Here is a 12,762-nt window from a genome sequence, read left to right as displayed (position 1 = left end):
GAGGTCAGGCACTGATGTGGATGAGAAGGCCTGGCTCGCAGTGTCCGCTCCAATTCATCCCAAAAGGTGCTCTATTGGGTTGAGGTCAGGACTCCTGTGCCCAACCCCTGAAAAACAACCCCATACCCATAATCCCCCCTCCACCAAATGATCTGGACCAGTGCACAAAGCAAGGTCCATAAAGACATGGATGAGTGAGTTTGGGGGGGGGGGGGGGGATTGACTGGCCTGCACAGGGTCCTGACCTCAACCCAATAGAACACCTATGGGGTGAATTAGAGTGGAGACTGCGAGCCAGGCCTTCTCTTCCAACATCAATGCCTGACCTCACAAATGCGCTTCTGGAAGAATAGTCAAACATTCCCATAGACACCCTCCTAAACCGTGTGGGCAGCCTTCCCAGAAGAGTTGAAGCTGTTATTGCTGCAAAGGGTGGGCCAACTCGATATTGAACCCTACGGGCTAAGACTGGGTGCCATTAAAGTTCCTGTGCATGTAAAGGCAGGTGTCCCAATACTTTGTGTAATAAAGTGTACACACTCTTTTTTTTTTTTTTTTTTTTTTTTTTTTTTTTTTACGGTTTTCTGTAAATGAATGTATACATTATTTTTCAGATGCTGGATATTTACACACAGTTGCCTTTTGATAATGTGGATGGAGGGGTTTGGAAACAAGGATTTGACATCACATATGATCCTAATGAATGGGAGACGGAACCTCTTCAGGTGTTTGTCGTTCCACACTCACACAATGATCCTGGTAAGAAGAACACACAGCTTTTTTGTGCTGTATTGTATGTACACATCCTTCATAAACAGATGTTCTGTATATGTTTATATTTATTATTAAAGTACAAAAACTCTATGCGCTTGAAGCAGAAGTGAATGCAGCATCAGCACTGCAGAGGCAAGTGGAAAACCAGGTTTCCAGAGAATATGATTTAACACAGTGGCTTAAAGATAGTGCTGTGGATCCCCCATCCGATAATGTCCTAGCATGCCAACTGACATTGTCCTTGAATTGACATGGTGTGCCATTTGACATTGTCCTAGTATAGACATGGTGTGCCATCTGATATTGTTCTAGCATTGACATAGGGTGCCAACTGACATTGTCCTTGAATTGACATGGTGTGCCATCTGATATTGTTCTAGCACTGACATAGGGTGCCATCTGACATTGTTCTAGCATTGGCATAGGGTGCCATCTGACATTGTTCTAGCATTGACATGGTGTGCCATCTGACATTGTCCTAGCATAGAATCTGGGGTTGATTTACTAAGACTGGAGAGTGCAAAATCTGGTGCAGCTGTGCATAGAAGCCAGTCGGCTTCTAACTTCAGCTTCTCCAATTTAGGCTTTGCCGAATAAAAAAAAAAAAAAACCTGGAAGCTGATTGGTTTTTCATGCAGAGCTGAACCAGATTTTGCACGCTCTAGTTTTAGTAAATCAACCCTATTGTGTCATCTGACATTGTTCTAACATTGACTTTGGGTACGATATATAAAATGTATATCGAAGGACAATTTAGAAAAACTGAATTGTATGCAAATGTTCACATCGGGAGCTTTTTAAACTATTTGTACGTCTGCCTTCTATGATTCTGTTTCTCAAAATTTGTCCCTGTCATAGTCTGATTGGGATTTTTGTATTCATCATTTTCCTAGTGCCCTTCCAAATTACCAAGTCTGGCAGACTTAAAGCCTGCAGCTGTCATTGTACTACTCAGGATTCCATCCTAGAGCTCTCGCAGGGGCTCAGGCTGCTACTTGGCTAAGAAATTCAGTATTTCAATTGACATGTTTTTATTTGATTTATGAAAAACAGCCATTGGCAGTTTGTAGTAGCCTGTTTGTATGGGTCATTTGATCAAGATATAAAAGTAAACAGTGAAAGAACAGCTGCTATATTCTGACTTTTAAAACGAAACTCTAAGGCTGCTTTCACACTGGGGCGGGAGCAGCGTCGGCGGTAAAGTGCCGCTATTTTTAGCGGCGCTTTACCGTCGTTTTAGCGGCGGTGTGCGGGCGCTAGCGGGGTGGTTTTAACCCCCGCTAGCGGCCGAAAAGGGGTTAAACCCGCCCGCAAAGCGCCGCTGCAGCGGCGCTTTGCCGGCGGTATTGCCGCGGTGTCCCATTGATTTCAATGGGTAGGAGCGGTATAGTAGCGGTGAATACACCGCTCCTTCACCGCTGCAAAGATGCGGCTAGCAGGACTTTTTTCACCGTCCTGCCAGCGCATCGCTCCAGTGTGAAAGCCCTCCGGCTTTCACACTGGAGTTAAAGGGGCCGGTTTTTTTCAGGCGTTACACAGGCGCTATTTTTAGCGCTGTAACGCTTGAATACCGCCCCAGTGTGAAAGCAGCCTAAGAGAAGAAAACTGACACGTACCGAATGGAGGAGCCCGGAATGCAGATGGAGACCTCTCTTGCATCCCTAACTGGCAGCCCCTGATAGAGAAGACAGGAAGCCCAGGAGTGCACGGTACCACGAGTGCCTGGCAGGATCAACAGCCAGAGGTGGATCAGGAGGTTTCCAGAGGAAGCTGTAGCTGGATCAGCAGACTTGGCAGAAGACAGGAACTGGCTGGAACCAAGGATCACACACACTGGAACAGGTAAGTAGCTCTGACTACAGATGTACAGGAAAGTCGGACAGGCTGGTTCAAACACAGACGGTTGGTGCAGGAGACAGGAACGGAGTCACAGGACAAGCCGGGTCTGTAACAGGCAGTCACGGATGGATCAGAGGATAAGGCAAGTGCAGAGTCGTTAGGCAAGCTGGGGTCAGAGGCAGGGGGAAAGCAGATGAGGGCAAAGGTCAAGCTGGGTATACACAAGGTCAGACCAGATTAACGGATAATGCTCAGGAATGCTGTAGATCAGGCAGCAACGTATGGGAGAAGAAGCTGTGTTTAAATAACCCGCCTGGTGCCGGTAACCGCGCACGTGCTCCCATGCATAGGCGCCCGCAATGGAGCACTGACAGGTGAGGTACTACTGTTCCCAACCAGCCTTTCCTGACATTGCCCCCCCCCCCACCCCCCGGGGGCAGCCTCAGGATGCCTAACCGGGCAATTTTCTCAGGGTGGGACCTCTTGAAGGACTGGATCAGTCGTTTGGCATGAATGTTATCTTCAGGCTCCCACAAGTTTTCTTCATAACCGTACCCTTTCTACTTGATGAGGTATTGAATTTGATTATTTCTCTTCCTACAATCCATTATTACCTCTACTTCAAACTCTTCCTCACCATCGATCACTACAGGGTCAGGAGGATCCATAGCTCGTCCTGGGAAGTGATTGGAAACAGCAGGCTTTAATAGCAAGATATGAAAAACGGGATGTACCTAAAATTATTCTGGTAGTTCCAGCTCGTAGGCCACCTCATTGATCCTTCTCTTCATTTGGAAAGGACCCAAAAACCTGGGGCCCAATTTCTTTGATGGGCATGGGAGCCTAAGGTTAACTGTGGACAGCCACACCTGGTCTTCAGGCTTCATAATCGGTTCTCCCCCGTCTCTTCTTATCAAAAGTCTGAGTTCTTGTGCTCTGTCCATTGTTTCTTGCAATAATTTATTATTAGTGCTGAAAAAATTCACAGTCTCGAATAGCTGGTACAGAACATTCAGGAACAGAGTTGGGCAGAAATGATGGATGGTAACCATAGCTGGCAAAGAACGGAGTTTGTTTAAAGTGGTTGTAAACCCTTACAAATGACTTTGACCTACATGTAAGCCTAGATTAAGGCTTACCTGTAGGTCCAAGAAATATCTCCTAAACCTACACGGTTTAGGAGATATTTACTAAAAGACAATGACAGCTGTCTACGGCGCATGCGCCGTACACAGCGGCGTGCAGGTGCACTATTGCCGTTAGCAGCATGCCGCTGCTAACGGCGATATGCCGTTAGTGGCGGCTCCTATGCGCAGTGAGTGATGTCATCGCTGCTCCGGCGATGTGAGTGGCTCTGAGCAGCGATACCCAGAAGAAGATGGATACTCCGGACTACAGGGGACTGCGGTGACATCGCTGGCTCTTGTGTCAGGTAGGCGATGCATAGTAGCCCATTATGCTTTACCTTTGCAGGGAGACAAAGAGGAAGTAAACCCATCAGGGTTTACTTCCTCTTTAATGGTAGAGTGGGTAGAATTGTTATAGGCGAACTCTGCTAATGGCAACAGGGAAAACCAGTCACATTGAGAAAAAGAAGTGTGGCTTCTGCAGTTGCTGATAGCTGAGGGCCCTCATAAATTTGAGCCATGGCATAAAAAAAACATTGTTGGGTTAGTCAGTTCTGATGCTTTTTGTTCAAGGAGACGGTGTGCCCAAGTCTGAGGCTCATTCTGGAGAAGGGAAATCGCAAAGCCCACTTTAATAGCTTCCAAGGAGAAGGTGCGTGGCTGAAGGGCAAAGTAGAGCTCACAGGAGTTATAGAAGGCCCAGAATTTGCGCTCACCCGAAAACCTTTCTGGCGTGGGTACACAAGGTTCACCGGGTAAAATCACTACTGCAGGCAGAGCAGGTGTGCCAACAGAACCGTGTGGAGACCCCAGGGCTGTAGTAGGAGGAGAGAGGGCTTGAGTCAGGCCAGCTAGGTATAAACAAAGTTCATCCATCAGAGAGGCTCCCTGCTCGGGCTCAAACATGGCTGCCTGATACTGTCACATACCTAATGGATGAGCCCGGAATGCAGATGGAGACCTCTCTTGCATCCCTGACTGGTGGCCCCTGATAGAGAACACAGGAGGCCCAGGAGTGCAAGGTAGCATGAGTGCCTGGCAGTATCAACAGCTGGAGGTGGATCAGGAGATTTCCAGAGGAAGCTGTAACTGGATCAGCAGACTTGGCAGGAGAGAGCAACTGGATGGAACCAAGGATCACACACACTGGAACAGGTAAGTAGCTCTGAGTACAGATTTACAGGGAAGTCGTACAGGCCGGTCAAACAGACGGTCGGTGCAGGAGACAGGAACGGAGTCACAGGACAAACCGGGTTGGTAACAGGCAGGCACGGATGGATCAGAGGATAAGGCAGGTGCAGAGTCGTTAGGCAAGCCGGGGTCAGATGCAGGCGGATAGCAGAGGAGGTCACAGGTCAAGCCGGGTATACACAAGGTCAGATCAGGTCAACAGATAATTCTCAGGAATTCTGTAGATCGGGCAGCAAAGTTTGGGTGAAGCAGCTGTGTTTAAATTACCCACCTGGCGCTGGTAACCACACGCATAGGCGCCCGCAATCACGCACTGACAGGTGAGGAACTACTGTTCCCAGTCATCCTTTCCTGACAGAACCGATGTGTATTGCAGCTTTATAAGTAAGACACGTCGGTAGCCGGTCCTTGATAGCTTTATACTGCAACATTGCTGGCTCACTAGATTATTTAAAACATCTAAAGACTATATCAAATATGACCAAATATCAAATGACCTAACCATGTGACATTTTAGAAATAAAAGCACAACCCATCTTTATCAATGTGAAGCCTCTGACTGCCTTCCCAATATGCTGCATGTTGAATATTGCTTCCTGTGTGTGTCCATTCTTCACCCCAGCATGTTACAGCTCCAAAAAAAAAAAAAACCTTTCTGCTAAAAGGCAGGACATTTTTACCTGTTTTCCTATATGTACAATCAGATAAAGTAGATGGAGTGAGGGCAAACCTTGACTGTGAAATTAGCTGGTCACGTACAGTCATATCACATGTACCTTTTTTATAGGTAATATGCAATTTAGCTGATATAATGTGCACTGACACTAATGCTGGCCAAAGACAGTAGAGGCTGGTTGGATGTGTTGGTAAGATCTGACTGCCTTAATTTACTTGACTAGCCTTGAATTAGATTTCATGTTTAGGTTTATGGAGAAGGGAGGGGTAACTTGCACCTTAGATGTCCCCACAAACCTGATTTATCAGGACTAAAAGAACCTATAGTGATTATATAAGCAGTTCTAATCGTCATTGCTTTCAAGTCATATCACAGAGCAGCGACTTCTTGTGCCTTCTACACATTAGATCCAGGGTAGGCAAGAGGTGGAGAACTTCCTGAAGAACATGGGAGAAGTCAAAGATCACTGGGCACAGTGTAGCCTCCTCAAACTGATTTAAACCTCTAATTGCCATACTACCGTGTCACAATCTCGTGCATTGCACAGCAATCGTGGTGTCAGGAAAGGGTCCATCCGCTGGTAAGATCTATCATTTGGCGTGATGTACTGAGGTTCACCAGCAGGTGTCTCCTGGCAGTTTGGAACTGTCAGGAGAGTCTTTCCCTGCTGGTGTTATGTCATCATTGGGCTGCAGTACTGATGTCCACCAGCGGATGGGTCCTGGCAGTATGGAGCAGACAACACTCCCTGCGCTCTGGTGTTACATGAGGACAATCACTGGCAGTCCCATGAATACCCGGCAAGCCCTCACATGCTTGCCTTGGAATCTTTCTTCCTTGTGCCCTGGCCTGTACCTGCAACCTGTATCCGGAACCCTGTAACCTGAGCCTGCACCCGATCCCATCCTGAGCCTGTCCCTCCTGTGTTCCTGTTCCCTTGTAAGCCTGATCCCATCCATTATCTTCCTCTCTTGTCCTGCCCTTGTTCATTTGCTGATCCCCTGTGTATGACCCTGGCCTGGCTAACGTGTTTGATTTTGGTACTTCCCTTAGGCTGTATATATTATCTCTTGTCTGTGGGTTTCTGTTGGTTGGTTGAACACTATTTGTATTTGGGGTGTTTACTTATTTATATCACTTATCTTAAATAAACGTTATTCTTATTCACTTACATGCCTTTTGGTTTCCTCTTTGCAGTCCATACAATCTGGTCACACCCGTTCATGACACATAGATTTAAATCAGGTGGTGAGGAGGCAACAAATCTCCTCCTCAACGCCTGTCAACACACATTAGTATCACTTTTCAGAGGAGCAGCAGTGCCTGCTGCACTTATGAATGAGCCCTTAGTTGGATTCGACAGCAGCACCCCTAGGGCTCGTTCACACGTAAAGTTGGGGCATGGTAAAACCACAGGATATAATAGAAGTCTATGGCTAAGCGCAGCAAACCTGCAGGAAGTCTGCAGGTGCCCTGCACCTGTGGTGTGGGTAGACCGCAGCAAATCGGTGTGAAAGCAGCCCTATATTATTATGCCCAGTGTATTGCTTCTCACTGACCTAAAGATCTCGTCTTTTCTGCTGCTTGTACCACTCTGGAGACCACTTTTTGAGAATAAGAGGGGGGGGGGGGAGTGCAATTGGTATCATTCCGCATGAAACAGGAGCCAGCAGTACAGAGGAGGCGTTGGCTTATGCGGCTCTTGTTCCCTACTACAGCTCCAACTTTCCAAGTAGTCTCCCTGCATTGCACTCAGTTTAATGCTTTTGGAATGGTTAGTCAGTCACCTGTCCGCGATCTACCAGTCACCTGTCCGCAATATACTGGTTGCTAACCCTTGCATTCGATTATCACCCAATTGGGCCATTTTCAATGACTACCTTCTAACATCTGTAGGCTTCTTTAATATGAATGGTTTAAACAGTAGTTTTCATAGAGGAAAAGAATTGATACACTTTCATAATTGCACATTTTATCAGCTCATTTATTTAAAAGAATGCATTTTTTACTGGCGAGTTGGAAAGCTTAAAAGCAGTATTTTTTATAATTCTTTATTTAAGTCAGACAGGTTGTGCCCATGTAAAAAGAAAAATCAGTAGTATACAGAGAAAACCGTAGCAGGTGGTACCATAAAGACAGAGGCATAAAAGGAAATGCAAAGCATAACAGTCTGTGTAGCAGCATGTGTCCTTGATATATGTTGCCTATGTTCATGGAAAGAAAGGCGCACAGAACAGAACACGAGATGAAAAAATAAGTATAACTGGTACATAACCTAAATATTTGTGATTGTAAATAGAAATCATGGGTAATTTTAACCAATTTAGAAGCAAGCAGTAGCTTGGAACATCATTGGGTAGAAAAAGCAGTAGGAAAAGAGAAGCGGGGGGGGGGGGCTCGACAGAAGAAAAAAGTGGCCAACTAATCGATTATGAAAATAATCGTTAGTTGCAGCCCTATATATATGTTTGGGGGTTCTAAGAAATCTAGCAAAAAAAATAATAATTCAGAAAAAGGCCTGATCTTAAAGATTGGTGCTCCCAGGACAGTGCCCCCTGCCTGGCTCAAAAGTGTAGCCAACAAAAGGCAAGATATTGGCCTATAGGGGACGTGCCATCAGACTCACTAGTGTGGCGGGAGCATTAAAGTATAACTAAAGGCAAAACTTTTTTTTTTTTTTCTTTGTTTTGGCTAGAGGGGAGAGGGATGAGAACACGTCAGTTTTTATTACAGTCTGTGTCGATGTTAAGGAGACTCTCTATTTGACCTGTTTACCATTATCATTGAAAATAAAAGTCAAAGAAAATCCCAAACTTTGTTGTCCCCAGAAAAGTAATGAAAGATTTCCCCATTGTATGAACATCTGGACCCTCCAACCTAATTCGATAGGGTGGAGAGCGGGTAAATTTTGTTCAGGGGAACCAGGTGTTGCAAAAATTCTCCAAAAGCATTTTTTTTTTCTTTTTACACAAGAAACTTGAGGGGTCCAGCATTTCTGATTTAAGGCCGTTTACAGACTTGCATAAAAAAACAAAAAAACGGATCTAACTCTGCTGTAGCACATTGAGCTGCATGGCAATTTTGTTGTGTTAGTTCAGAATCTTGCTACTTTCAGTGCCAGAACTGGCTCTTGGAAAATGCCAAGTAGCCGAGAGTGTAGAAGCAGCTTTGGATTTGCTTTGCCACTTCTGTGCAGAGACACAATAAGTCCACATTGGAAGGTCTGTGATGGGGGTTTTCACATCCCAAAAAAAAGAGTAACACTCCTTTAAAGCAAATCTGCCATTAGATAGATGGGGGGCTGCCATTGCTTGTCTTCTTGTGAACATGCCAGTTGCCTAGTTATTCTGCTGACCCATGGCTTCATTACATCCAGAGTCATCAAGCTGGAAAAGGTCAGAAGCCCTTATCAGATTTCTTGTTGCAGGCCAATGTCTCAAAGTATCGAAGTATATTGGTCAGCATGACAGCAGACAGTGGTTGCCTACATGTTTTGCCCAATGACATGTTTCTTTTTTTAGGTTTTTATTGAAAAGTTTTATAAACAATACATTTGACCACCTAAATGTAAACGTACATCATTACTTAGATGATAAATACTGCAGCTAGCTGCCACAACCCAAGTATCCTTTTTGTTCAGTCTTTTTGACCCCAAATCTCTCAGTAAAGAGGACCCGTTATGCTTATTTCTATTAAGAAATATTTACATTACTTCTATTAGGAATAAAAGTGCTAAAAAAATAAATTAAATTGAAAATTTAAAGCTCCCTATCCCGCCGAGCTTTCAGAAGCGGATGCATGCGCAAGTCGCGCCCGCATATGTAAACAGTGTTTAAACCACATGTGAAATATGGACGCAATCATTAGAGTGAGAGCAATAATTCTAATGTAAGACCTCCTCTGTAGCACTAAACAGGTAACCTGTAAAAAAATTTAATGTGTCATCTATGGAGATTAAGTACTGTAGTTTGTCGCCATTCCACAAGCGTGCACAAGCGTTGGGTATCTATTTACTCATCATAACATCTTTCACGTTATGCAAAAAATTGGACTAAATTTACTGTTTTTTTTATTTTTTTTAATTAATTAAAGTGCCTTTTTTAAAACAAAATTGCGTTTGAAAGACTGCTGCGCAAATACAGTGTGACATAAAATATTGCAACGACCACCATTTTATTCTCCAGGGTCTCTGCTAAAAAAAAAAATATCTATATATATGTAGGGCTGAAACAACAAATCAATTAATTTCATAATCGATTACTATTTTCGATTAATCGCCCAGTAACATAATGGGGTTAAAAAAAAACTAAAATAAGCCCTTTCAATAGTACAAAAAGAGCAAATCGCTACTGTAAATATTACTTTCACAGTTCTACAGTAAAAAAAAATGAACCCCTTACAATAGTGATTATCTGCTTTTTTTTTTGTACTATAAAGGGCTAATTTTAGTTTTTTTTAACCCCATTAGTTTACTAAACGTCTTAGACCTGGTTCACACCTGTGTGTTTGGTGCTTTTTGCAGAAACGCACTACAGTTCATTTACATGGTTTCCTATGGGACACATTCAAATCTATGCTTTTTTCAGCTGCTGCGTATTTAGAAAGGGTCAGGGACTTTTTTTTTTTTAATGCAAAACTGCTTTTTTTTGGTTTAATATACTTAAATTTTGCCACAATTTGTGTTTTTTTTTTTTTTATCTGCCCAACAACAAATTGGCCGAAAAAATGCAAAAACGCAAATCGCATAAAAAAATCACGCGCGCAAAAAAGCAAAACACACAGCAAAAAGCACTGCAGAAACGCATCAAAAGGAAGCTGCATAGGTGTGAACCGAGCCGTATGCTGGCCACAGAGAAGAGAATATTCAGGCAAAAAAATCTTTGTACATTCGCTGAATGAAAGAATGTTAGAAATGTTCACTTGTTTTTAACATTCTGTTTTTAAAATGAATGTAATTTCTGAACGAAAAACCACATACCCTGTCTGAAAATTCCTTTGACCAAGAAGTTTTCTATTTCCAAATTTTTCCATTACTGTGGATGAAAATTAAAGTCGCTTTGACCCCACTAACGATTAGAAAATCAAACTAATGTTCTTAAAGAGAGACGAGATGTTGTTTGTTTTGTTTTTAAATAAAAAAATTTGATCTCTGAGTCAGATGATATTTACTAGATTCGCCCTTTAATAGTATATACAGTATATCTCCTCTAATAGTATATACAGTCTATCTCTTCTGTCTGTTATTCTAAGAGTGGATTCCATATTTTGCTCCCTAACCATATTGTTGGTTATTTATCTTTACCACTGCATAGAGATATTTAAGAATAAATTGTCTTTTTTTTTTTTTTTAAACTTTCCAAATGAACTAAATTTATACACCACACATTTTTTTTTTAAGGTTATTAACCGATTAATCAAAACAATAATCGGCTAACTAATCGATTATGAAAAGAATAGTTAGTTGCAGCTCTATATATATGTTTCGGGGTTCTAAGAAATCTTCTAGCAAAAAAAAAGTCACAAAAAGGCCTGGTCTTAAAGTAGTTAAACACAAGATGAAATAAAGTGGTACGTATCACCATTGTGTAATATAGAAAAACAAGACTTGGGGTCCTATACATGGTACTGTAATACTGATCTACAAGCCTTAGCCCTTGTACACACGGTCGGACACTCCGACGGAAAATGTCCGATCGGACTGTCTTGACGGATAATCCGACTGTTTCCGTCTGAATATCCGATGGACAAAGTCTTAGAGCTGGGCTATAAAACTTTCCGACAACATGATCCGATCGGAATTTGTCCGATTGTGTGTAGAGAATTCTGATCAGACAAAGTGCCACGCATGCTCAGATCAAATTCCTAGACCAAAGCTATTGGCTACTAGCCTGAACGTAGTCCCGTCGCAACGAAATAACGTCGTCACGTTACGTACGATCGGATTTTCCGACAACTTTGTCCGACCGTGTGTATGCAACACAAGTTTCGGACAAAATCCAAATTTAGTAAATGATTAAAATCTGTTCCAAAGATTGTTGTCACCAGAACAAGTATCCTCACTCGAAGATCTTCCCTCTACTGTATTCTTGTCCCGTTTTAACAGCATTTTTGTGGTTTTCTTTCACCTTTATTCCTGATGGCAATGGTCAAATGGAGAAAATGAGGATTCCCAACAGGGACACAGACAGCAAAAACCTGGCAGTCATGCTAACTCCCTACTTTATCGAACACACAAATGTTGGCTTTAGATGCGCTTTTCGTAGTGAAATTCTGTTTCCACGTCCATTATTCTCTTATTCCTCTGATAGAATGTATACTGTGGAGGAGTTGGCACTATATATTGTTTGCATGTGATAAATCCTTATCAGATGTTTATTAAGCACTGCAAAACTAACGCCAACAATAAACTCTTCCTTGCATATATATTTTTAATGTGACAGACCTAGCCGGGACAGAGGCTGTTGGAGGGGACAGAATGCGAGCCTCTTGCCTTGCGATTATGGGCCCTGGCATTTTGGGGAACGGTGCTCTTTGTGAGCTGGATGCCTGGGGACCCCTGAGGTGGTGTTACCTGGATTCAGATCCATGTCCCCCCCCCCCCCCAAGACACACAGACTCTGGATATGTATTTGCCATATTAGCAATAGACCGAATCACACTGTTGGGACACAAACTGTTAGATGCTAATTTCATCAACTCCAGCCACCTGTCTGTTGTGTAAATGAGTCTAGTCTGGCTTGTACGAGTATTCCACACATTGTTGTTTGTGCTAATTAACCCTGTGTTTGTTTATGGTAATGTGTATTGAATAGTCAATCAGTGAGCTAGGAGACAAAGTCTTACCCTGAAAAGTCCTATCTCTCAGACAACTAGTCTGGGTCAATGATTAGATAATTAGCTCATGCTAATTAGGTTAGGTTTTAGTCATCCTACTGTATATATTTGTGGGACATCTCAAATAAAAGATAATTCCTGGTGTACTTCAAGACTGGTGTTGTCTAGTTCTTGGGGGTTCCTAAGGCCAGATCCATTGGATTTGTGTTCCAGGACTTAGGAAGCGGTATACTGACGGAAGCACGCAAGCGGAGTGTGGGGGACGTTCCGTCACAGATGCGCTTTTCCTAGTGAAATTCTGTTTCCACGTCCATTATTCTC

At 43.2% G+C, this 12,762-nt stretch overlaps 1 protein-coding gene across 3 annotated transcripts in view; it reads left to right on the top strand.

The window, feature by feature from the left end:
• The window catches only part of MAN2A2 (mannosidase alpha class 2A member 2), a 215,596-nt gene that overhangs the window by 117,505 nt on the left and 85,329 nt on the right, over nt 1-12,762 (top strand). For all 3 annotated transcript variants that reach the window (XM_077469210.1, XM_077469208.1, XM_077469209.1), the window contains exon 4: nt 615-759. In XM_077469210.1, coding sequence (XP_077325336.1) covers nt 615-759 — 145 coding nt within the window. The remainder of the gene's footprint in view (nt 1-614; nt 760-12,762) is intronic.

The sequence above is a fragment of the Lithobates pipiens genome, unplaced genomic scaffold, assembly GCF_037356315.1.
Source record: "Lithobates pipiens isolate NorthernLeopardFrog02 unplaced genomic scaffold, aLitPip1_a1.2 Scaffold_8, whole genome shotgun sequence".
Lineage (NCBI taxonomy): Eukaryota > Metazoa > Chordata > Amphibia > Anura > Ranidae > Lithobates > Lithobates pipiens.
This window is presented reverse-complemented; position numbering and strand designations above follow the sequence as displayed.